The sequence below is a fragment of the Panthera onca genome, chromosome E1 (genome assembly GCF_046562875.1).
Source record: "Panthera onca isolate mPanOnc1 chromosome E1, mPanOnc1 haplotype 2, whole genome shotgun sequence".
In the NCBI taxonomy this organism is placed as follows: Eukaryota; Metazoa; Chordata; class Mammalia; order Carnivora; family Felidae; genus Panthera; species Panthera onca.
In genome coordinates, this window is record NC_138352.1 from 30793585 (window position 1) to 30819967 (window position 26383).

The 26383-nt window shown below is 42.1% G+C and overlaps 2 protein-coding genes, 1 long non-coding RNA gene and 1 pseudogene across 6 annotated transcripts; 2 read left to right on the forward strand and 2 right to left on the reverse strand.

Moving 5' to 3' along the window:
* Positions 1 to 614: 614 nt before the first annotated feature.
* Positions 615 to 2293, forward strand: LOC132688170 (olfactory receptor-like protein DTMT). The gene has a single exon (XM_060646980.2). The coding sequence runs from the start codon at positions 626 to 628 to the stop codon at positions 1580 to 1582; it is 957 nt and encodes a 318-aa protein (XP_060502963.2). The 5' UTR covers positions 615 to 625; the 3' UTR covers positions 1583 to 2293.
* A 3339-nt stretch (positions 2294 to 5632) lies between these two features.
* Positions 5633 to 8021, reverse strand: OR1R1 (olfactory receptor family 1 subfamily R member 1). Its single transcript, XM_060646979.3, has one exon. It carries the CDS (start codon positions 7947 to 7949, stop codon positions 7005 to 7007), a length of 945 nt encoding a protein of 314 aa, XP_060502962.1. The 5' UTR covers positions 7950 to 8021; the 3' UTR covers positions 5633 to 7004.
* Positions 8022 to 8644: 623 nt separating this feature from the next.
* On the reverse strand, positions 8645 to 13403 carry LOC144614352 (uncharacterized). Of its 3 annotated transcripts, none has more exons than XR_013552063.1 (3): positions 13320 to 13403; positions 10833 to 10985; positions 8645 to 8759 (listed from the first exon to the last, which is right to left on the reverse strand). It is a non-coding gene; the product is annotated as an uncharacterized LOC144614352 (long non-coding RNA). The 3 variants fall into 3 exon arrangements; XR_013552064.1 differs by lacking the exon at positions 8645 to 8759 and adding an exon at positions 8768 to 9140; XR_013552062.2 differs by lacking the exon at positions 8645 to 8759 and adding an exon at positions 9346 to 10633.
* On the forward strand, positions 13349 to 25614 carry LOC144614351 (olfactory receptor 1P1-like; annotated as a pseudogene). The gene is made up of 3 exons (XR_013552061.2): positions 13349 to 13436; positions 15256 to 15481; positions 25047 to 25614. The product of XR_013552061.2 is annotated as an olfactory receptor 1P1-like (transcript).
* The last annotated feature ends 769 nt before the right edge of the window (positions 25615 to 26383 follow it).

Here is a 26383-nt window from a genome sequence, read left to right on the forward strand (position 1 = left end):
TTTTGTGTACCTCTACCACAGAGAGGACCTGACCCTCTTGCTGTGTCCTCTGACCAAGAGAAAATGGTTGTATTTATGGATATTCTGAAGCTGACTGTAGGCATCTCTCTTTAATTATCAGATGTGTGAATAAAAAACATTTCCTCCCCCATAATGCTTTACTCTCAGAACTCATTCTGTCTGTGCTGCCGTCTGTAGGACTTTGTCTCAGTAATACCTGCTAACCTGCAAAGTGTAACCAGTTCTGGAAGCACTCCCCACTAAAAGTCAAGCTCCAAAGTTAGACTGTTGGCTGCAGTCCCAGATCTGTTGCTCAACAGGTGTGGGACCTTGGACAAGTTACCTACTGAGTATAAATATCAACTTTTTAAATGTAAAAACTGAAGAAAATAGTACCTATCTCATAGGGCTGCTGTGAAGAATGAATGAGTTAATACATATTATACTTTCATCCTAGTGGAAGAAGTACTGAACTTAACCCTTATGACTTGTGGGTATTTAATTAAAAAAATTAAGATTTCTTTTTGAAAATTCTGAAGTGTGTATATATGTGTGTATATACACATACGTATTCACGCTGTCATGCAAATTATTTTTAATTTTACAAAGGTAGGACAAAATCAACATGAAAATGGGAAACCAAAGTGTCATCTCAGAGTTCCTCCTCCTGGGTCTGCCTATTGAGCCAGGGCTGCGGGACCAGTTCTATGCCCTGTTCCTGCTCATGTATGTTACCACCGTCGTGGGGAACCTGCTCATCATCATCCTCATTCTCCTGGACTCCCGCCTCCACACGCCCATGTATTTGTTTCTCAGTAACTTGTCCTTCTCTGACCTCTGCTTCTCCTCTGTCACAATGCCCAAACTGCTGCAGAACATGCAGAGCCAGGTCCCGTCCGTCCCCTATGCCGGCTGCCTGGCCCAGATGTACTTCTTCTTGCTTTTTGCAGACTTGGAGAGCTTCCTCCTGGTGGCCATGGCCTATGACCGCTATGTGGCCATTTGCTTTCCCCTGCACTACACCACCATCATGAGCCCCAAGCTCTGTCTCTCCCTGGTGGTGCTGTCCTGGGTGCTAACCACTTTTATTTCTTTATTGCACACGCTACTCATGGCTCGGCTGTCCTTCTGTGCTGATAATGTGATTCCTCACTTTTTCTGTGACATGTCAGCTCTGCTAAAGTTGGCCTGCTCTGACATTCAAATAAATGAAATGGTGATATTTATTTTGGGAGGGCTTGTCATTATTGTTCCATTCCTGTTGATCTTTTTATCCTATGCACGGATTGTGTCCTCCATCCTCAGGGTCCCTTCTGCCGGGGGCATCCGCAAGGCCTTCTCCACCTGTGGCTCCCACCTCTCCGTGGTGTCTCTCTTCTACGGGACAATCATTGGCCTCTACTTGTGCCCTTCAGACAACAATTCTACTGTTAAGGAGACTGTCATGGCCGTGATGTACACTGTGGTCACCCCTATGCTGAATCCCTTCATCTACAGCCTGAGGAATCGGGACATAAAGGGAGCCTTAGGAAGAGTATTTTCCAAATGGACGATTCAGCTTTCTCTGGGACAGGGACTCTAAAGACTAATGTATGTTTTCAAACAGTAGGCATAATATTGACAATGAGTAGTATTCCGTAAAGTCTAGTAAGCACCAAGCTAATGCAGCCCAGGGGGTTTTCTCATTGTCACTAGGGGTGGGTCCATCTCACATCCTGGGTTTACCACAGAATCTGGGGGGTGATGTAGCACAAGGACTGACATGTAGTGGACACTTGGCAATTATTATTCAAATTTGAATAAATATCACTCTAACGCTAGTGTTTACTGCACTCAGAGAAAGTACAGTAGTTCCTAATTCTCTAATAAATAAATCCAAATTTCTCAGCCCCTTCAGTGCTTTGCTTCTGCCAAACATGTTTATTTCATGAAGAATGTCTTCCAGTTTATTATGTACTGCTTTTGTAATTTTTTACTCTCCAAGGATCATCATTTATTCCATTGCTTACCTATTTATTTAGTTTTTAATCTTCATTTCAGGTGTTGGTTGATTCACCACTTTTATGATCATACCCGAAATTGTTTTTTCCTTTGATTTATCAATCACTTGTCAGTTAATGACAGACTGCTTCTTTTGATAATATCTATATTTTGGATGAAAATTTCTCTTTTGAATTAAAATCATATTATATGGAATGAGCCATATGATTCTCTTATGAATTGTTTAATTTATAGACAGTAAAATGGTGGCCCATACATAGCCTAAAGTAGCACAAATAGTGACAGAGGGTTAGAATCTATTTATGACCCCCAGGTAGATTTTCTTCCTCTGAAATACTACACTGAAATTATGTGATGCTTTCTTTGTTTACTTCTTTTCAAGTATATTTTCAGTGTCTTGAAGACAGGTGCTCTCTTATCTCTTCAATGACTACTTCAGTGCCTTGTACTTGCTAGATGGACAATAATAACTGATTTGATTTGAATACATTTTCATATGTTTCTTGAAATTAAAGTGTGCCTTAAAAAAAAAATCTCACCTTTTAAAAGAAGTCTTCCTAATAATGCCAACTTTGACTTCCTTTCTTCTTAAAAAATTTTTATTGACTACAAAAAGAATACATTCTCACTGGAAAATTATCCAAACAACAAAGAAATAAATAATAAACTGTAATGGAAGGTTCCCCCAAATTCTGCCCTCCCCCATAAAAGCAGTTAGAAGTTGGGGAATATTCTATGTACATAGATAATTTCTGTGTAGACTAACATTACATATAATAGCATTAAATTATACACACCATTTTCTCAGGTTATATAAAATATATTTTGAATTCATCATTTCATATAAAGACATATAATGATCTTAGAATCTATACAGTGCTTGTTGAATGGATGTATTTACTATAATTTATTTAAATAATCTTCTTGGTAAACACTTGGGTTGTTTTCAGTTTTTTATGATTTTGAAAAATACTTCAATTTTATTTCCTCATCCATACGTTTCCTTGTGGACTTATGCTGTGTTTCTAAGGACACATTCTTAGAAATGGGTGTACTAGATCAAAGGATATGAACAGGTTATAAGTGGGTAGAAGTTGTCAAATTGCCTCCCAGGAATTCTGCTAAGGTAAATTCCTTCCAAAAGTGAATGAAAGTGGCTGGTTCTTTACATGTTCCCAACTCTGGATTTTTTGTTCTCAAAATATTCATCAAAATATGATATTTTACTATTTTTAAATTGAATCTTTGTATGTATCAGTGAGCTCAAACATCTCTTTATATTGATTAGTTACTTTTCCTTGTGCATGTCCTTAGCCTTGAGTCGATTTTCTTTTTTCTTATGATCACATGATCTATCTTGTAGGCAACATTTCCCTCAGTCTGTTATTCATCTTTTGAACTTGGTAGTGATGTGTTTTTCCCTTACTAAGATCATAAACTTCAAAGTAGACAAATAAGTTGATTTTTACTTCATGATTTTTTTCTTCCACATGCTTGGAAATGGCTTTTCTATCCCCAAATTATTATTATTATCTCATTCTTTTTTCTAGCTCTTGTACAGTGTTAGTTTCCACATCTCTATGCTTGATCCACCCAAAATTTTGTTTAAGGCCAACTGTCCTTTTTCTTTTTTCCCCTTCCTCAGCAAGTGAGTTGTCTCCACATTCACAGGTATAAAAAAAACTACCTTTACAATGTCTTAAGTGCTCACATATACTTCCTGGGCTTATATTATTATTATTATTATTATTATTATTATTATTCATTTCTGGACTTATTATATTGAGGCCATACTATGTATAACGGTACATTTTAAGTACCTTGTGTGACAAGCCCTCTTCTATATTCTTCTCTTCCAATACTTTCCTGACACATTTATCCTTTCAGATATACTTTAGATCTATTTTATTAAATTACAATTTAAAAAATCTGTTGGGAAATTAACTTGAGTTGCATTGAATTATTACATTGATTTGTGAATTAGAGTTGGCTATTTGTACAGTTGTCTTACAAACTATAAATAATGAATACCTTTCTATTTATTCCAGGTTTTCATTTCTTAGTTGAATTTTGTAGGTGTCTTAACCTAGTATATTATTACATATTACTTTCTACATTTAGTCCTAGGTATTTTACATTGAAAAAAAAATGTTGGATGGGGTCACTATTATGTTTTTAGACAAGTAAGTTTTTTGTACATAAAAGAGTTACTGATTGTTTTGTATATCATTTTAAAAATATTACACCTTACTAAATTCTCTTATTGTTTTCTAATAAGGATTTCAGTTACCTGTCTTGGGTACTGAAGATACACAAAGTTAACATCAGGATTGGTAAGTATACATATTTCTTTCAAATACTTAGTTCTGTTATTTCTTTTTTCTAATGTATAAAGAAGATGTGTGTGTGTGTATGTGTGTGTGTGTGTGTGTGTGTGTGTGTGTGTGTGTATACATGTATGTATGTATATATACCATGGAATACTACTTGGCAATCAAAAAAGAAAGAAATCTTGCCATTTGCAACAACATGTATGGAACTAGAGTGTATTATGCTAAGTGAAATAAGTCAGTCAGAGAAAGACAAATATATGATTTTACTCATATGTGGAATTTAAGAAACACAACAGATGAACATAGGGGAAGGGAAGGAAAACTAAGATAAAAACAGAGAGGGAGGCAAACCATAAGAGACTCTTAAATACAGAGAACAAGCTGAGGGTTGCTGGAGGGGAAGTTGGTGGGGGGATGGGCTAAATGGGTGATGGGCATTAAGGAGGGCACTAGTTGGGATGAGCACTGGGTGTTGTACAGAAGTGATGAATCACCGGGTTCTACTCCTGAAACCAATACTACACAGTATGTTAACTAACTTGAATTTAAATAAATAAATTTTAAAAGAAGGGGGAAAAAAAGAATAATGTGAAATAATAGTGATTCTAAGGAGAGCCCAGATATTAGTGTGAGGCCCTGCTCTTTGTCCTTCAATAACCAAATGGGGGTATAGTAAAATCTTCAAATAGTTTTGGATATTGGAGGCCACAGTGAACTTTCCCTCCTTGTCTGGTGGTACTCTGGGAGAAGCCACTTTGCAGAAAAGCCCACCACTACACGGCCATATCATGACAGCTCTGGTCTATGGAAGAGTGTCTGAAATCCCACACAACATGCGCATGCACATAAACATGAATTTTTGCAACCATGTTGGGCCATGAAGATCTGAAAAGTTCTTACGTACCCTGTTGGAGCCCTGCTGGAGTTGAGAGCTAGTGTGTCTCCAGAGGCTATCAGGATAATGAGTAAGGGGACCGTGTAGCGGCAGCTAAAGTCAGAGCCCAGAACCAGATGGAAGATGTTGCTGCGTCTAACAGAATCAGTCAGCAGAAACAGTAAGCCCTAAGAAGGGCATCAACTCCCTTCTCAAAAGAAAAGACATGTATTATCCATGCTGAGTGTAGTCGAGGTCCAGCAACAGTGGACCTTAGCAGAGACACCCCTCCCGAAGTCGAGAGGATACACAAGCCTCAAGAATCTGGAAAAGGTTTAACAAAATCAACACAGAGAAACCAGGAGGAAGGAATTCATCACTATGAAAGTAAAAGCTTGATGGAGTTGAAAACCAAGAAGCAAAAGAATGATAATAACTAAATGTTGGTTCTTTGGTAATATGAATAATAACAGATGAAATGGCACATAAAATAAGGCAACAAAATAGAAAAGATACAAATAAGGAACTCTGGGAGTGAAAAAGAAGCAAAATTAACAGTTAAAGAGGCAATCTTAAAATCACAAGAATACTACTGAAATAAAATAAATTGAAAATACAGGTACAGTTATATTTTAGGAACTTATATATTACTAAAATATGCTCAATATTATGAAAAGAGTCAACTACAAATTATTGAAGAAGATAAACTGCTTAGTCTTACAGCTTTGGGAAGCCCGCTTGGTTTCTCTAGGCCTGTTTCCTCTCTTGTGCAATGAGAATAATATCTTCCTCCTGGAATCTTGTGAGATTTAAGGCAGACATACATGTAGAGTAATTAGGACAGCGTCTGGCACATAAGTCCTCACTAAATGTTATCTTTTATTATTTTTATGACAAGGATATCATTACATCATTGTAATAGTGAAACATTGGGAAAGTATAACCATCAATAAGAGAATGGTTAAACTCTGGAATATCACAGTATAGGGTTCTATACCATGAAGTTAAAAGTGAAAAAGTTCCATCTATTGTGATAAGAAAAGATCTCCTAGATTATTGTTGCATGACAAGGGAAATTACAGAATAATATGTAGAGAGTGAGAAGATCTATGTGTCAAAAGCAGGGAGAGGAAGGCAAGGGAGGTATTGAACTGGTAACTGGGATGGGGGTGGAGGTTGGATTGAGTGATAGTCAAGGAGAATTGTATCTTCATCTGTATTTTTGAACTCCTGCCATGAAAATGATGGACATATTGTCTAGGGAATAGAACTTAAAAATAATTTTTTGACTACTTAAAATAAAAACTAGGTCTTTCCTGAAGTTTCCAGAAAAGGAGTCTGAAAAGAATGTGGTCTACACTGCAGTGCCCTCTCCCCCCACCCCACCCCCTGCCAAAAAAAAACCTCCTTAAAAACTCTTGCATCTGCACTGCTTCTCGGCTTTCCTCTCCATCCACTAGACTGCTGCCATATCACACTCTTCTCCCTTTCTCTACAGAAGCTACAAGGCTCTTTCCTTGGTCCCCTGCTTGTTCCCTTTCATTTTTCCAAAATTTACAAGTAGCTTCTATTTCAAACATTCAGTCAAGGCAGAAATGAATTTAGCTTATTGCTATGTACCCATCTCTGTAAAATAAACACATTGTCACCTTTGTTTCGGGTCTAATTTTTAATTTAACCAGAAATAAGATGCTACAGGACCAATACTGCTAGTGCTTTGGGAAGCTAGAAAAAGAGGGGCGTGTTCTTTTGTAATCTTTCTTATCATTGAAATGCCAGTGAACCAGGACGTTCCCTCACACCTCTTGGGGTGCAGCCCTCCATCTGAGCCCCCTTTTCAGGGCGCCCTTGACCTCCTTGTTGCGAAGGCTGTAGATGAAAGGGTTCAAGGTCGGTGTGAGCACAGCATAGACCACGCTGGCCAGGCGGTCATAGAGGGCTGAGTAGGCGGAGGACGGCCGGAAATAGACGGAGAGGACAGAGCCGAAGAAAAGCGACACCACCACCAGGTGGGCCCCGCAGGTGGCGAAGGCACGGCGCCGGCCCCCGGCCGCCCGTACTCCCAGCACCGCGACGAGGATGCGCGCGTAGGACAGCGACACGAGGAGCAGCGGGGTGAGCACCACGGCCAGGCCCTCAGAGAAGATGGCAGCCTCCGCGGTCGCCGTGTCCGAGGTCGCCAAGCTCAGCATCACCGTCATGTCACAGAAGAAGTGGCGCACACGGGCGGGGCACGGGTAGGAAAGCGCCGAGATGAGCAGCGTGTGCAGCAGCGAGTGCAGGTGGGCCACCGCCCAGGACGTGGTCACCAGCGCCGCGCAGCGCCGGGGCGTCATGACCGCGCAGTAGTGCAGGGGGCGGCAGATGGCCACCGCGCGGTCGTAGGACATGGCTGCCAGCAGGTAGCTCTCGGTGATGCCCAGAGCCACGAAGAAGTACATCTGGGAAAAGCATCCCTGGAAGGACACGGCCTGGCGCGGGTGGAGCAAGCCGGCCAGCAGTCTGGGGACCGTGACAGTGGTAAAGCAGACGTCCACGAGGCTCAGGTGACCCAGGAAATAGTACATGGGGGAGCGGAGGGCCCCATCCGACCTCACCACCACCACCATGGCCAGGTTGCCCAGGGCATTGAGCAGGTAGACGCCGAGGAAGAGCAGGAAGAGCAGCGGGTGGATGTCTGTTCCATCCACCAGGCCGAGGAGGAGGAATTCTGGGGCCGTCGTGAGGTTGGCCAGGGCCATGGAGTGGCCAGAGAGGCGGGGGCGCTGAGGGGGCAGATGAGGAGCAGGCCTAAGTTCTGGCACCTTTCAGTAGGCTTCTGCATGTGCGGGTTCCGTATCCTATTTTTAAATTTACGCTTGCTAAAAAGGCTTGGAAACCACACTGCCCACCCAGTAATCCTCATTTCATGAAGAAACTCAGTATCTGAATCTCAGTAGGGTGTCCTAAGGTAGCGGGTAGTTTCAAGCTTGGAGTAGAACAGACCTGAGTTTGAGATCTGGCTCTACCACTCAGGTGCTATGACCGCTCTAAACCTCCATTTCTTCTTCTTTCATTGAAGAAAATACTAATAGCTACCCATGGAGTTGTTGTGAAGATAAAGTGGGTAATAAGTGTAAAATACTTAGCGCAGCACCCAGCACCCAAAACTCTTGCCTATCTACCCACCTCCCTGCCACCCGTCTATTTATCTACCATCATTTGCATAGTCAAACAAGCAGTTGAGGCAGAATTGGGACCCAGGCCATCCGAACACCAGTTGAAGTTTCTTCATAAAACCCCTTATGGCATTTGCCATTTGTTTATTCACCACGTATTATGTGCTAACTCAGGAATCGTTAAACTTTTCTGTCAAGGATCATAGAGTATTTTAGGCCTGTGGACCATAGGGTCTCTTACAAGTATTCAGCTCTGCCATTGAAGTGTGAAAACAGCCATTGATAGTATGTAAATGAACGGCCTTGGCTTTGTTCCAATAAAACTTTATTATAAACAGGCAGAAGGGCAGATTTGGCCCGTAAGACATAGTTGGCTGACTCCTGTGCTGGGGCCTGTGGGGAACAGGGTGAAGCTTAGCTTTTGCCCACAGTTTGACCTAGAGCAGCTTGCAGTGTTTCCTCCTTTACTAATTTTATGAACCATGTGGGAGTAAATTATTCTACTGGAGGAGTTTGGCAAGAATATAAAGAAGAGATGGGATTTGAACTGGGTCTTAGAGAATGAATACAGTTTTATCCAGCAGACGTGCTATGGTGTCGGAGGGGGAGGCATCCAGACAGGGGGAAGAGATTGTGTGGGATTGTTGGCAGAGGGCGCATGGAATGAAGAAGGTAACATCCACTATGATACTGGGGCAAGTCTTGTCTTTGCTCTGACCTCAGCTGACTGAAAACTTCAAAGTTTCTCAGTAAACCAAGTGATTTCAATTATCTCTGAAACAAAGCACTCATTTTGTCACCCACTCAATCTCTTCCTTAAAACACATTTTTTCCCACTGATGCAAAGTTTCTGTAAATGTTCTATTCCTAGCCTAGCCTATCCCTGCTTTGTCAGGAAAGAGGGCCAGGCTTTGGTGAGATCCCAGAGAGTGGACCGAGTCAGTTCTTAGCTCAGATGCCCCTTGCAAGAAGGAGCTGTGCTTATTCCCTGTCTTGCCAAGTGATCTATACACAAAACTCACTCAATCGGTATTTGTTGAATGAAGCTTTTTAAAGAGCAATGAGAGAAAAAAGAGGCAAGGGAAGGTGGAAGAGAGGAGATGATGTGCAAACTGCAGTGTCTGCTCTTGTCGCGTTTCAGGAGAAGTCCCAGATGTAGCCTATTTTTTCATTTTTCTGCTTTTCTATCACTGTCACTCATTGGCTATCGCAGGGAGTCATCTGCTTATGCCAACTCCACCCCTATCCCCAGAACAGAGCTGAAGTGTTGAACAGCCAGGACCTTGATACCTCTCCGATTTGTCCTCTTTTGAGGTACAGGATTCTCCCCTGCAGAGCCCCTGACCTTCCCCCCACCCCCCCCACCTCCAGGTGGGCAGTGCATGATATAGAGGAAAAGCCACTGGCTTTGCAGTCAGAGCCACCTGGGTTTTAATCCTGACTGACTTTGTAAACATAGACCCATATTCGTTCCATCTCTACTCTTCTCATCTATAGAATGGAAATACTGATGATTCCTCTCTGCGTGGTTGATGCCATGATTAAATGGCTAATGTATATATAAGCACGTAGCAGGGAATGGTTGCTTAGTAGATGTTGGTTCCCTTTCCCTCAGCTTCTGATGCCTTCTCCCTGTTCCCCGAGGCTACTAGAGGCAATCCAGTCCACTGCTGGAAGCCTGTAGTTATTTAAAGATGTTTTTCTTAATCTCAGCTGAAACCTGCTTCCCTGTAACTTCTACAAGTGGTCGAAGTTTTGGCCACTGAAGGTTAAACACCTAATCTCCCTTCTCTGCAGCTTTTCACACAGTGTTAAAAAAAGTCTATGAGGTGTTCTTCTCTCCACTCCAAACACACCTGGTGCCTTAGATTCTTTCCTAGAGGACCTAATTTCCAGGTCCTTTTCCATTACGGTCAACCTCTGTTTTGCCAATGTGTTTTTTAGCTGGAATTGGACTCAGTGGTCTTTCTGGGGTTGGGTTGTGTGGGGTTCTCTGGGAGCAGTGTAACAGCTCAGCTGTCCACTTCACACCTATCTGTTGAGCGCCTGCTTTGGATCAGGCTTTATGTTGGTCTCTAGGATTATAAAGGCAGGTCAGCTACGGTCCTTGACCTCCAGCCATGCACAACAATAAGCACTACACTAACTGTATGAACAAAGTAGTAGGAGTAATTTCCTGTGCTTGTCTGATTCGGGGAAGATTCCAAAGAAGAGGTGAAGTTTGAACTGGGGTTGGAAGAATCAGTAGGAGCTCACCAGATAGAGACCTGGAAGTGGGAAGGGCGTTTCAGGCAAGCAGAGAGAATGTGAAGGCAGAGAAAGGTATTTGGGGGTGGGGGGGGGGTGGGGGGAAGAGCTGACACATGGCTTTGTCCTCCCTACCCCTGTGAGGCACAGTGGAGTGGGGTGGGGTGGAAGATAGGACCCAAGGCAGGGAGACAGCAGAGGAATGTTGGGTTCTCTCACCTGAAGGGCAGCATGCCAGGCCTCAACACTGTCTGCACCGTCTGTGGGCTGGTCTCCCTCCTGGCCAGAGGTCCCCGATCTTGAGGACAGATGCATTCTCATCCATCTTCACCCAGAGACTTCAGCGTGTTTCCTGTGGGCTAGGACAGCAGCCTTAAAGAGAGAGAAAGCCAGGACTAAAAGGGGCCTGGAGATTCTTGAGCCATGCTCTCTCTACTCAGTTTACTGCCCTGCTGGTCTCCCATTGCCCATCGGGTACAGTGCAAATGGCTCAGCCTGGCAGCCAGAACTTCTCAACTTGGTTCTCCGGTGGTCTCAGCTCCAACCACTTCCACATGCTTCCCTGTCCCCCCACCCTAGCCAGGCTGGCCTCCTCACCATCTCTTGTTCACACGTTTCTCACAGGCTTTTCCTGTACACTGCTCCTTACCTGAAATGCTCTTCCTACCCTTTCCCAATACCCAACTCTGGCTCTACCCCCTCCAGGAAGCCCCACCTTCTTTCCTGACTCCTCCAGCCCTCGCTTGAATGCCTCTCTCCTCTCTGTCTTGTAACCCTCCTTTGGAACTTAGCCCTTATTTGCTGGTGTTGTGACTTCTGCTGTAATGCTCATCTTCTCCACAAGATGATGGACTTTCTGAGGGCAAATATTTACTCATCTGTTTCTATCTGGCCTCAGACCTGGCACAGAGCTTTGTCTTTTTTTTTTTTTTTTTAATCTTTTAAAGAGAGAGACACACAGAATGTGAGGATGGGGAGGAACAGAGGGAGGAACACAGAATCGGAAGCAGGCTCCAATCTCTGAGCTGTCAGCACAGAGCCCGACGTGGGGCTCAAACTGACAAGCCATGAGATCATGACCTGAGACAAAGTCGGACACTTAACTGACTGAGCCACCCAGGCGCCCCATCACACAGGGCTTTGTCTTAACTCTCCTGGCAGTCAGGGAAGGCTCCACAGAGGAGGCGGCATTTGAACAGGGCCAGCTTGAAGGACAAGACATTCACTGGACAGACAAGAGCAGAAAGGAGTTCTAGAAAGAGGGAATAGCATGTACAATGGAAATTACAAGAGAAACCTCAGAGATGTTACTTAACCTCTTTGAGGCATATATATTCACTTAGCAAATAGTAGGTACTTTAAAAATGTCAATTTCCTCCCCATCTCCCCCAGCCTCGAAACACTTTTGGTGATGGGAGGTAAACTGACTGAATTTATGTTGGCTCCCCTGGAAATCCAGGCACAGGACTGGTTTCCCTGGATGCTGAGCTGCAGGTTTTGACTCCGAACCCCTTCCTAAGGCCCAGGCATGGCAGGTGTCTCTTTGAAATGGATAGGAGTGACTTATTTAAGGTCACAAAATGAGGCAGAGAATCTTAGGATCTAGAACCAGAAACCCCGTCCCCCAGGCAGCTTACGGAAAAGGTCACCTTTGCAGCAAACACTCAGATGCCCCAAGACATAGAAGTACACAGGGATACGAGCCTGCACAAAGATGCAGACATATCCTGATAAATCGAGTCACACGGACATGCCAGAGTCACACTCACACCCACCAGGACAGCAATAGACACACATGGGCACACATGGACACCCACTAACAGTCATTTACACAGAGGTGTAGACGCATACACAGATCCATCCAAAGACATACCTGCCATATACACACAAAGACCCAGACCCAGACCCCTACACTCAAAAATGCGAGAGACGTAGAGACCTCCATGGATTCTTCCAGCCACACAGGAGTCAACACACAAATGCCAACAACTTCCTCCTTCCTCTCACTCTTGCTGAAAGTCTCCATGTGCCTTATCAGATGGGGACATGGGCAGTGGGAAAAAGGGGAAACCGTCGCTGGCCCCCCAGCACTCCCAGTCCTGGGAATGTCTATCCAACTCCTTGACTTTGGTCCCTTGCTGGTCAGCTCAGATTCTTCTCCTGAATAGCCTTCTCTTCAACCAGTTTTAGCCAAAGATGAGGCCTTTCTATTCCAAGGGCTTCCTTCTATCCTCTCCTTTCCTCTGCCAACTTCTCATTCATTTCTCTTTAATAATTTATATAGCAATCTTGCCTGTTGTATCTACTCTATGCCGGGCAGGTAGTTGAGCACCAGGCAGGGAGGGCATTCAGAGCTTTATGAACAAGACACGATCAAAGAGTTCATCTTCTTATCTTGGCATCAGCAATTGGCAACGATTTTAACATATCACCTAACCCAACAGCCATGACACAAATGGGAAACAAGGCCCAGAGAACACGGTCTGAAGTCATTCAGCAATTTGGGGATAGAGCTGGGAACTGAATCCAGGAGTCTGAACTACGTATGGTTTTGTGCACTTCCTCATCCTTCTGTCACGCATTGGCAGGTACTTCTCGTTTATCTCTCTCCCTCCCCTTCTCTCTTTCTCCCCCTGATTTAGCCCTTGCCTTTCTGCCATTGTTTATTCTGCTCTGTGCCAGCAAGTCTCCTGCCTGACCACTTACCTGTGAGTACAGATGGGCTCTGCCCTCCACACCACACACCCAGAGGCTGATCTGCTACCAGCAGGGGGAGTTAAGGCAGGCACGCCTGGGGAAGAAGATTGACCTCAACAGCCAAAGGTGAGAGGGGTGGCATGTCGGCTGGGAGCACAGAGGGTCACTCACTAATTAATTAACCAGGAAACTTCATAAAGGATGGGCTTTGCACCCCCCGGCCCCACGAGGAGCCCTCAGCCAGCATGACTTCTCTCCTACCCTTCTAGAGAGACTGAGTAGGAGAGGGGGAACAAAGGAGTCTGGGAATCCAGAATTGGGAGAGACACCCCTCTGTGGTGACCACCTGTGCTCAGAGGATGCTATCACTCCTCTGCCTCCTTCTAAGAAAGTGCTAATGGCCTGAGAAGGACGGGGCTTGTTGACAATCACAGAGCAAGGGACCCTGGTCTATTCTATCTGGCTGTACTCACGCTGTGCCGCAACTGTCACCCCTCAAAGCTGTGACCTCACTGTGATTCCTCTGTTAGGGAAGAGCCCTTTCTCTGACCTCCCTGTGAGGAAAGCAGTAAGGTGGAGCTGGGGACTTAGATGCCCAGTCTTCCAGCCTGGGCTCCCGGAGCCCTACTCTGAGCCCACCTCGCCCCAGAGTTCCCACCTGACCTAGAAGTGGAGGGAGGGAGGAGGGGCTGGAGCTGCCGGCAGATTCACCCCAGGACAGCAGGCTCGGGAGATGTCTGTGGAGCTGTGCTTGATGGACTTCAGGAGTGCTGCCCTCTGTCACCCCACAGCCCCGGTCCGAGATGCCAGGAGCTCAGCCCTGCCCAGCTGGAGCCAGGGCAAGAGGACTTCTGCTCCTTGTTCCAAAGCCTTTTGACTGTCCTGTCCTCATTGGCCTGACACAGCAGCCTTCCTGCATCTGCGGGGCGACCTAATTCCCAGGCTGATTAATTTCTTCTGACGCATTAAATGTGTGGAACTAACTGGTAGCCACATCCCAGGGGATAACCTCTCCAACTCGACTATTCACTCAGTTTGAAAACATTGTTCAGCGTCCATGGGGTGCTGGCCCCGTTGCGCTCTGAGGAGTGTCAGAGAAGTCTTGGAATGAGTGAGGCGTTCAAGTCCTGACCAGCTGTGGGAGTCTGGGCAAGTGTCTTCCCCACTCTGGGCCTCGGTTTCCCCATCAGTAAATGGAGAAGGGTGAACTGACAGAGTCTGAGGATCCCTTCATGTTAGAGAATGGAACATATGGATGGGCCCTGGATAGTTAACATTCAGGTCTGGGGAGGGAGGCTTGGGCACAGGCAGTACAATGCTGGGCAGTGTGTGCCCGTGGGGCTCAGAGTAGAAGTTGTGCCAATGGTTTGGGTGTTCAGAGAGTATACCTGGGAGAAAGTGGGATTTAAATGGAGCAGAAGAATGGGAGGATATGGGTGTGTGGGAGGGCAGTGTGGGAAAACCCAGGGATCTAGGGAGCATGGTACATGCAGAGGGGCCCCGGGAAATACAATGGAAGGGAAAGGCTACCTGTACAAGTTTCCAATAGGGGAGAAGGTCCATGCATCCATGTCCCAGGGTCTCCGGCATGATCCTGCCCTTCTTGCTGTGAGACCTTGAGGAAGTTAGTCAAATTTTCTGTACTTCAGTATCTCACCTTTAAAATGGGAAAATAATAGAAACTACTTGAGGGTGCCTGGGTGGCTCAGTTGGTTAAGCCTTTGACTTTTGATTTTGGCTTAGGTCATGATCTCACGGTTGTGAGATCGAGCCCCATGTCAGGCCCAGTGCTGGAGTAGAGCCTGCTTGGGATTCTCTCTCTCCCTCTTCCTCTGCACCTCCTTGACTCGCGCTCCCTCCCTCCCACCCTCCCTCTCTCTCTCAAATAATAATAATAGTAATAGTAATAATAATAATAATAATAATAATAGAACCTATTTTATAGGGATGCTACAAGGAACACAAAGCCCTTGGAAGAGTGCCCAGCACACAGCAACCACAGGCTACATGTTGGCTGTGACAGTTATTACCCCTTGGCCATTCTTACTATGTGCTAAGTGTCTTAGGGTTTGTTCTTGCACCCTCCTGACCTGGATTTTCTTTTAAGGAAGGCACCTTGAATTTTTCCATTTTGCTGATACACATGAAATGACTGTTGCTCACTAAAAAAGGTACTGTCTTCATGTTCCTAGTAGCTGTTTCAAATAGATCCTGGGATAATGACTAATGTCCTAAGAATAGCATGTTGTTACAGCATGTGATAATATGTTGTTCTATTCACTGTGCTCCTATTGTTTAACAATTGTTTAACATTCCATACTGCACAATGGAAACATGGCTGCCAAGGAAAAATGGCAACAACTAAATCAAAGGGATTCTTCAGAGACTTGCTGGCTCTAAATTCCTATGGCATGATTTTCTTTTCTTTTTTCCAAAAAGTTTTTATTGTGGTAAAATACATATAAAATTTACCATGTTAACCATTTTTTAAAGGTTTATTTATTTACTTAGAGAGAGAGAGAGAGAGAGAGAGAGAGAGAGAGAGAGCCTGAGCAGGGGAAGAGCAGAGAGAGAGGGAGACAGAGAATTCTAAGCAGGTTCCACATTGTCAGCACAGAGCCTGACTCAGGGCTCGAAACTCACAAAACTGTGAGACTATGACCTGAACCAAAAACAAGAGTTGGACACTTAACCAACTGAGCCACCCAGGCTTCCCCATCTTAATCATTTTTAATTACTTTTAAGAATCCAAGTATAATTAACACAGTATTAGTTTCAGGTGTACAATGTAACGATTCAATAATTTTCTACATTTCTCAGTACTCGTCAAGATAAGTGTACTCAATCTTATTTTCTCCTTTTCACCCTTCCCTCCACTCACCTCCCCTCTGGCAACCACCAGTTTGTCCTCTGTATTTAATAGTCTGTTTTTTTGCTTATCTCTTTTTTCTGTGTTCATTTATTTTGTTTCTTAAGTTTCACATATGAGGGGTGCCTGGGTGGCTCCATTGGTTGAGTGTCCAACTCTTGATTTCAGCTCAGGTCACGGTCATGAGATTGAGCCCCACATCAGGCTCTGTGCTGGGTGTGGAGCCTGCTTGGGATTCTCTCTCTCCCTCTTCCTCTGCTTCTCTCTCTCTCTCAGAAACAAAAAATTCTACATCTGAAGGAAACCATATGGTATTTGTCTTTCTCTGACTTATTTCACTTAGTTTTATACCCTCTAGGTCCATCCATGTTGTTGCAAATGGCAAGATTTTGTTCTTTTTTATGGCTAGTAATATTCTATTGTACATATATAACACATCTTACTTTTCCATTCATCTACTGATGGATACTTGGGTTGTTTCCTGTTGTAAATAATGCTGCAATAAACAGAGGGGTTCACAGCAAAGGAAATTATCAACAAAACAAGAGACAACCTAGTGAATGGGAGAAGGTATTTGCAAATAATATGTCTAATAAGGGGTTCATCCAAAATATATAAAGAACTTATAGAGCTCAACACCAAAAATAAAAACAAACAAAACACAAACAAAACCCACAATAACCCAAAACAAATAATCCACTTAAAAAATGGGCAGGGAACCCGAATGAACATTTTTCCAAAGAGGACATACAGATAGGCAACATACACATGCAAAGATGCTCAAGATCACCAATCATCAGAGAAATGCAAGTTAAAATCACAGTGAGATATCAACTTTACACAGTCAGAATGGCTAATAGAAAAAGCATAAGAAACAATTAAGTGTCAGTGAAGATGTGGAGAAAAAGGAACGCTTGAGCCCTGTTGATGAGAATGCAACGTGGTGCAGCTACTGTGGAAAATAGTATGGAGGTTCCTCAAAAGGTTAAAAATAGAACTATTATATATCTAGTAATCCCACTCCTGGGTATTTGCCCCAAAGAAAATCAAAACACTGGTTCCAAAGGATATATGCATTCCTATGTTTACCGCATCTTAACTGTGTTTACGTGTATGGTTCAGTGCTATTAAGTACCACTTTTCTTTTCAAATTTGTTTTTTCTTAAAAATAAAAAATGTTCTTGTTTATTCTCCTCCTCACCTTTAAATTTTCTTTATTTGATTTTTCCCCTACTCTAAGGGTAACATTTACCTGTTATAAAAAATTAAAAAATATAGAGATGTATAAAGAAAAAACTAATCTCTCCCGACCTCTTCCCATATCCCACCGCTATGAGGTAGTCAGTTTTGACAGTCAGGTTCCATGCTGTTGTCTCAGCTCATACAAACCCATATCCATCCATCCATCCATCATCCACCATCTATCCATCCACACACATAAATACAAATAAAGTTTTTTTAATGTGTTTTTTAGTACAAAGAGAATATAAGTATAAAGGAAATATGTAGAGATATTGGCAAAGGATTTTATCTTCTAGTGAAGCAAGTATTTTCGTTGTATTTATCCCTCCAACACATACACAAGGCTGACCATTTTTTCCTTTTCAACCACAGACCTTAAGTTAAAAAAATAAACCACATGATATTCATGTTAATAACTACACATCCCATAAAATGAACATGCCACAGGTTATTTAATTATCGTCCTAACTTTGAACAAATTATTAAGGAAGGTATGTCAACTCAGGCCTTTTTTCCTCCTTGCTGCTTTCCTAAGACCCCACAGAGAAAATCCAGGGTCAAAGAGGTGAACATTTCTCTAACTCCTGATAAATGTAGGGAAGGAATTCATCAAGCAAGCCTTTTTACTAACTACACAGCCACCAGCAGTGGTGAATGTGCTTTCTCTATTTCATAATAGTGAAATACTATTATGATTTTTAGTGTTAACTTTTTTATTCTTCATTTTTGTCTCTGGGGAAGATAGAACCTGTTCACTTCCTTTGACTGTTGAGTGCATTTCTCTACAATCACATGAGGTATAGCTGTGCTCACCTACGTTTACCTGCCTTGTTCCAGCCCAATATAGGCAACTCCAAGTCAGGGTTTTGTTCTGACTTGGCCCTTGCACCTGACAAGCACTAAGCTGTAAAATGAGGCATTTGAAGTTTGTACTTTTCCTTCAGTGTAAACCACTGAAAACAAGTTTTCTTTTTATATTAGCATAGTTATAATTCTCTGACAAATGAATAAATATAGGATAAATATCATCAGGTTTCACATCGGTTTGAACTGACTTGTGGAGGAATTTCCAAAGATACACTGTGCCAAGTGAACGCAAAAAGGCGTATATGTTACATTTGAAAATGTATTATAATATTCACGTTATTATGATTTAATAATGTAATTTTGTGTTTAAACATTCATGTAATACTTATATTATGTATTGTGGCTTAATAATATAATATTTATTTTATATTTAAATATATGTAAATTAATATGTAAATTAAATATATGTAAATTGAATATGTAGATATATGTAAAATACCAAGTTTTTATACTTCAAGTTTTATACTTCACCAAAGTGAAGTCTAAAAATTTGCATAATTGTGATACTCATATTTTTTCTAAAGTAGAGTGAGAAGTTATACTGTGCAATTATTAGCATTGTTATTATTTTTAAAAGAGAATTATCACATTACTTTGTGTTAATTCTTATTTAGGGGAATATAAAGATGCTAAAATTATAAATTATCTTTATGAAGGATTAAAGGCCTATTTTGACTTATTGTGGTTTTTTTTAATTAAATGCTAGTTAGCTAACATACAGTACAACATTGGTTTCAGAAGTGGAATTCAATGATTCATCGCTTACATACAACACCCAGTGCTCATCCCAATACGTGCCCTCCTTAATACCCTTCACCTGTCTAGCCTGTCTCCCACCCACCTCCCTCCATCAATTTAATTGTATTTCGAAAGAGTGTAAATCCTGAGTCTAGAGGAGGGACCTCAGATGCCAGGTCAACTTTCCACACAACTGGACACTTGATTGCCATTTTAGAAATATGTGAAAGTCAGCATCTCCAGGAGTCTTGGACTCTGCTTGTTGAATTTCCACTGTGGATTCTTTTAAGTACCTTCCTGTTCTGAAGAGTTTATGTACAGCTGGAAATGTTATAGGGCGAGAATCTATACTGAGTAAGTTCTTATGTTAGAATATACTTTATCTTATTTTATGTTAAAAATAAAATTAGGAGTGTTGGCTTGGTATTTTAATATTGTTAAATTAAGAACACATTTAGTTTGTTATGAATAAACATAAAGAGTTTCTTAAGATACTGTAGTATGCATTATGGCTCTGGCCATGAGAATGCTAGAATTTGTAAACGTGGGCCAAATATTTTGCGTGAATATTGCACTGTCTTCTTAAAGATTTTTAACACTTATTTACTGTTGAGAGATAGAGATAGAGCACAAGCAGGGGAGGGGTAGAGAGAGAGGAGGACACAAAATCTGAAGCAGGCTGCAGTCTCTGAGCTGTCAGCACAGAGCCTGACATGGGGCCCAAACTCACAAACCGCAAGATCGTGACCTGAGGCAAAGTCGGACACTTAACTGAGCCACCCAGGCGCCCCACACTCTCTTAAGGCAATCTTTATATCTTCTAGCCCAGAAGATTCCAAATAAGTCCAACATTTTAGACTATGTATACCTGCTTCCTGAACTGCTACTTAAATAAAGAGTCCCCTGTAATCATAGAGTAAGGAACCTGTATTAGTATCTCTGAAAGTCATAGCACAAAGCATACTATTAGGGGTAGAAAATGCGGAATATAGAAATCAAAGTTTCTTGGAGAACAGATCAAAGAAATACTATCAAGTGGTCAGAAATCATGAGGGTCTTCCTCATGGAAACAAGGAAATAAAGGTATGTTTTAAGAACTCATACCACTTAGAAACTTAAAATTGTAAAGAGATGGAAATATGTGAACTGGCGTAAAATGGATGTCATGTTTCCGAACAATGTCAGGTCCTCATAAGCAGGCACAGGACAGGGGCTCCCCTGCATGCCATTTTATTTAGCATTGGAAGAAAAAGTGCATGTTTGAAATCACCAACACCACAGGCGTAAAGTGGGGAGAAAACATGCTGCTTCAGAAAGAACATACGGAACACAGTGAAATTGTAACCCAAAGGAGCTGACAAGATGTGACAGACGTGAAGAACTAGATCTCAATGTAGATGACTTAAGTAGGTAAGTACAATGAGAAAGTTCACTACGTGATTAAAGACACCCCGAGACAAAGAAGTTGGGCTAAATTCTGTCTCTGGCAATCGTCTGGGAAACCAAGCCAATCTGACGGGATAGATCATGTATTCATTCGTTCATTCATTCATTCAACCAACAAATATTTATTGAGCTACCTTGTGCTAGGAACAAGGGTATGGGTGTTGGAGATACAGCAGGAAAAAGACCAAAATCTCTTCTCCCAGAGAGCTTACGTTATTATCACCATGAGAATTTATTTCTTTTTGAAGAAGAAAAAGTAGAGGGATATCATCAATATATTAGACACAGGCTGAGCTGATGGATCTCTCCGTGAACTTTGAAGTAAGTTTGCCCTTTGAGAGTTAAATAAGTAAAATCCGCACACAAATTATGTAATCAGCCACATGCTTAAGTATATCAAGAGATTAGTTGTAAAACTGTCTTTGAAGAATTTTGGAAACCTTCCAACCAAATTAAGGTGACCTGGGGGGAATCTTAGGGAGGTAGGATTGTACGGGGCTTTAAGTTCGTAAGTGAAAGCTAATTGGTTGTGGTAAACCCTGTTTGGAGAAACAGAACAGAAAGGAGTAGGTCGACCAGGCAAATCCAGGGGAAAACTGGGTCTTCCAAGAGCAGTGCTAGCAGTGCCTTTGGAAGCATTGACTGGAAGAGAGGATAATAACTTGTCAGGCTTGGCACGACCCTTTCCTTCACCAAGTTCTCCTTATAGTAAACAGAGGGCTCCAATGAAACAGTACAATCTGACTGTGTTCATCAAGCAACACTCTGATATAGCTTGTCTAGAGGCAGAGGATCTAGTGCCAGCAGAATCTCTCTTCTACCTTTAAGTTCTATTTATCAGGCGTGGGGAATGGGGTTCTTCTGGTTTCTATCTGTCCCTACCTGAAGCTTGGTTAGTGGGATCTGCCCTTGACACAGGTTTCTGAGGCTACAGGGTTGAGAACTGAACCAAATGTGCCTTCTGAAGTACTCTTGGCCAGTCGATTTTCCCCAGGTATGTCAATTTTTGTTTTATTGCCATTCTTCTTCTCTGCAACAGTTTGGCCAAAGCATCCAAGTGTTTCCTACTCAGTGAATCAGGGAAAGAGAAGAAACTATAGCAGAATACGTTCAGGTTAGAAAGAAGGGAGAAGTTTCTGGTACAGGACTGTGTCTACATTCCTGGCAGTGTCAACACAGAGCCTTGCAGGGAGATGATGCTCAGTAAATAAACTCATTTGTTGACCTTATCAGAGGAGGCATAACCGGTAAGAAGTTGCTATGGTTGAGGTCAAAGACGTTACCGCCTGTGTTCTCTTCTAGGATTTTAATTGTTTCATGCCTCACATTTAGGTCTTTAATCCATTTTGAATTTATTTTTGTGTACAGTGTAAGAAAGGGGTCCAGTTTCATTCTCCTGCATGTGGCTGTCAAGTTTTCCTGACACCATTTGTTGAGGAGACTGCTTTTTTCCCATTGGATATTCTTTCCTGCGTTTTTGAAGTATAGTCGAAATGGGTTCATTTCTTGGTTTTCTGTCCTTCTCCCTTTGAAATGTGTGTCTATTCTTGTTCCCGTACCATATTGTTTTGATTACTACAGCTTTGTAATATGACTTGAAGTCAGGAATTGAGATGCCTCCAGCTTTGCTTTCCTTTTTCAAGGTTGCTTTGGCTATTCGAGGTCTTTTGTGTTTCCATATGAAGTTTGGGATTGTTCTAGCTCTGTGAAAAATGCTGTTGGTATTTTGTTAGGGATTGCATTAAATGTGTAGATTTCTTTTGGTAGTATGGGCATTTTAACAATATTTGTTCTTCTACTCCGTGAGCATGGAATGTCTTTCTATTTCTTTGTGTCTTCTTCAGCTTCTTGCATCAGTGTTTCATAGTTTTCAGAGTACAGGTCTTTCACCTCTTTGGTTAGGTTTATTCCTAGGGATCTTATGGTTTTTGGTGCAATTGTAAATGGGATTGATTTCTTAATTTCTTTTTCTGCTGCTTCATTATTTGTGTATAGAAATGCAACAGATTTCTGTACATTGATTTTGTATCCTGTGACTTTACTGAATTTGTGTATCAGTTCTAGCAATTTTTTGGGAAAATCTTTTGGGTTTTCTATACGGAGTATCAAGTTATCTGGAAATAGTGAAAGTTTGACTTCTTCCTTGCCAATTGGGTGCCTTTTATTTCTTTTTGTTGTCTGGTTGCTGTGGCTAGGACTTCAGTACTATGTTAACTTTTTTATGTTTATTTTTGAGAGAGAGAGAGAGAGAGAGAGAGGGAGACAGAGGCAGAGGCAGAGGCAGAGCATGAGCAGGGAAGGGGAAGGAGAGGGAGACACAGAACTGGCAGTAGACTCCAGGCTCTGAGCTGTCAGCACAGAGCCCAATGCGGGGCTGAAACCCACAAACTGTGAGATCATGACCTGATCCAAATTCAGAGGCTTAACTCACTGAGTCACCCAGGCCCCTCCAGTACTACGTTAAATAGCAATGGTGAGAGTGGATCTTCCTGTATTGTTCCTGACCTTAGGGAAAAAGCTCTGTTTTCCCCCATTTAGGATGATATTTGCTGTGGGTTTTTTGTATATGACCTTTATTAAACTTACTTCATTGGAGGTTTTTGTAATGAATGGATGTTGTGCCTTGTCAAATGCCTTTTTTGTACCTACTGAAATGATAATACTGCTCTCTTATTAATGTGGTGTATCATGTTGATTGATTTGTGAATATTGAACCACCTTTGAAACCTAGGAATAAATCCCACTTGATCGTGATGACTGGTTCTTTTAATGTACTGTTGGATTGGGTTTGCTAGTATTTCATTGAGAACTTTGCATCCATGTTCATCAAGGATATTGGCTTGTAGTTCTCTTTTTTAAGTGAGACTTTAGTGAGACTCATAGAATGAATTTGGAAGATTTCCTTCCTCTTCTATTTTTTGGAATAGTTTTAGGAGAGTAGCTGTTAATTCTTCCTTACATGTTTGGTAGAATTCACCTGTGAAGCCATCTGGCCCTGGACTTTTGTTTGTTGGGGTATTTTTGTTACTGATTCAATTTCTTTGCTGGTCATCAGTCTGTTCAAGTTTTCTATTTCTTTCTGTTACAGTTTTGACATTTTATTTGTTTCTAGGAATGTATCCATTTCTTGAAGTTGTCCAATTTGTTGGACTTCATCAAAATAAAACGCTTCTGCACAGAAAAGGAAACAATCAACAAAACTAAAATGAACCTACAGAATGGGAGAAGATATTTGCAAATGATATATCTGATAAAGGGTTAGTATCCAAAATATATCAAGAACTTATCCAAAAACACATAATCCAATTTAAAAATGGCAGAAGACCTGGGTAGCTCAGTAAGCTGAGTGTCTGAGTTTTGATTTTGGCTCAGATCATGATCTCATGGTCGTGAGTTTGAGCCTCATGTCAGGTTCTGTGCCGGGCATGGAGCCCGCTTAAGATTCTCTCTCTCTCTCTCTCTCTCTCTCTCTCTCTCTCAAACCCCCCGTCTCTCTTCCTCTGCCCTTCCCCTGCTGAAGTTCTCTCTATCTCTTTCTCTCTCTCTCTGTCTCAAAAAAAAAAAAAAAAAAATTAAATAAATAAATAAATAGAAAATGGAAGAACACATGAACAAACATCGCTCCAAAGAAAACATACAGATAGCCAACAGCCAACATACAGAACAGATGTTCATCATCACCTACCATCAGGGAAATACAAATCAAAACTACACTGAGATATTACCTCACACCTGTGAGAATGGCTAAAATCAATACAAGAAACAATAGGTGTTGGCGAGGATGTGGAGAAACAGGAACACTCTTGCAGTGTTGGTGGGAATGCAAACTGGTGCAGCCGCTCTGGAAAACAGTATGGAGGTTCATCAAAAAGTTAAAAATAGAACTATCCTGTGATCTCGCCACTACTAGATATTTACCCAAAGAATACAAAAATACTAACTTAAAGGGATACATGCACCCAGATGTTTATAGCAGCATTGTCTACAGTAGCTAAATTATGGAAAGAGCCTGTCCATCAGCCATTGAATGTCCATCCGCCGTCGAACGGATAAAGAAGAAGTGGTATATGTGTACAATGGAATATTACCCAGCCATCAAGAAAATTGAAACCTTGCCATTTGCAATGACATGGGTGGAGCTAGGAGTATTATTCTAAGCAAAATAAGTCAGTCAGAGAAAGACAATTATATGATTTTACTCATATGTAGAATTTGAGAAACAAAATAACCAACCAGGTTGGGGTGGGGGGGAAGAGAGAGGCAAACTAAGAAACAGAATCTTAACTAGAGAGAAAAAATTGATGATTATCAAATGATAGGCGTGGCGGGGGGATGGGTTAAATAGGTGATGGGTATTAAGGAGGGTGAGCACCAAGTGTTGTATGTAAGTGTTGAATCACTAAATTGTACACTTGAAACCAATATTACACTGTATATTAAGTAACTGGGATTTAAATAAGGAGTTCAAAAAATTATTTATTTTCCTTTAACCTGAATTGCAGGGATATTGCTAATATATACGGAAATATGCTTAGAGTTTTCGTGGGTCTCTTCGTGGAGGTCTCTTTCTCTAGCTTTTGGGCTCATGGCAGGAGGGAACCAGACCAGCATCTTGGAGTTCCTCCTCTGGGGACTCTCAGAGCGTCCAGAACAGCAGTACATCCTGTTCCTGCTGTTCCTGCAGACGTATGTGGTCACTGTGGCTGGGAACCCTCATTCTGGTCATTGGCACTGACGCACGTCTTCACATACCCATGTACTTCTTCCTCGCCAGCCTGTCCTGTGCTGACATCCTTTTCACCTCCACCATCGTGCCCAAGGCCCTGGTGAATATCCAGACCCAGAGCAGGTCCATTTCCTATGCAGGATGCTTGGTCCAGCTGTACTTCTTCTTGACTTTTGGGGACACGGACATCTTTCTCCTGGCCACAATGGCCTATGACCGCTACGTGGCCATCTGTCACCCTTTCCACTGTACGATGGTCACCCCTGCCCTCCAGTGCTACACCTTCATGGAGACTGCCTGCTCATGACCAGCCCTGTTGCCATGACCTACACCTTCCTCATACTCTTTCTTTCTGTTGTACATCATCCCTGACTGTTTTGTGATCTGGGACCACGATGAAAGCATTTGTTCTCTGATATGCATTTGATGACTCTGTTCCCTTGCTCTTGGTGGAGTAATTGTTTTAGCCCTGATACTTATTGGTTTACTTTATTGAGATATAATTTATACACAGTAAACTGCATAGGTCAGTATGTTCAGTAAATTTTGACAAAATGTATTAACGTGTTACATATTATCATATTATGATCATTGTAGTCAAGATACTGCATATTTTCATTATCCTAGAAAGGGCCTCATACTCTTTTCTAGTAATCCCCCACCTTGAGGCAACTACTGATCTGATTTCTATCACCATATGTTAGATTTACCTGTTCATGAGTTTCATATAAATGGAATCATACAGTATGTACATAGTATGTACTCTTTGTGGTTTGGTTCCTTCTGCCCAGCATGATGTTTTCAAATTCATCTACAATGATGCATGTGTCAGTAGCTTGTGCTTTTTTTTTTTTTTAATGTTTTTATTTATTTTGGAGACAGAGAAAGACAGAGCATGAGCAGGGAAGGGGCAGAGAGAGAGGGAGACACAGAATCCGAAGCAGGCTCCAGGCTCTGAGCCATCAGCACAGAGCCCGACGCGGGGCTCGAACTCACAGACTGTGAGATCATGATCTGAGCTGAAGTCGGACGCTCAACCGACTGAGCCACTCAGGCGCCCCAACTTGTGCTTTTTTATTGCTGAGTCGTGTTCAGTTGTATGGATTTATAGTGATAAATTTTTCTTACTCATTCTTCTATTGATTAATATTTAGGTCATGTCCAGTTTTCAGCAACTGTAAATAA

Coding starts and splice junctions, on each gene's coding strand:
- OR1R1 (XM_060646979.3), bottom strand. CDS start 7,949: ATGGCCCTGGCCAACCTCACGACGGCCCCAGAATTCCTCCTCCTCGGC.
- LOC132688170 (XM_060646980.2), top strand. CDS start 626: ATGAAAATGGGAAACCAAAGTGTCATCTCAGAGTTCCTCCTCCTGGGT.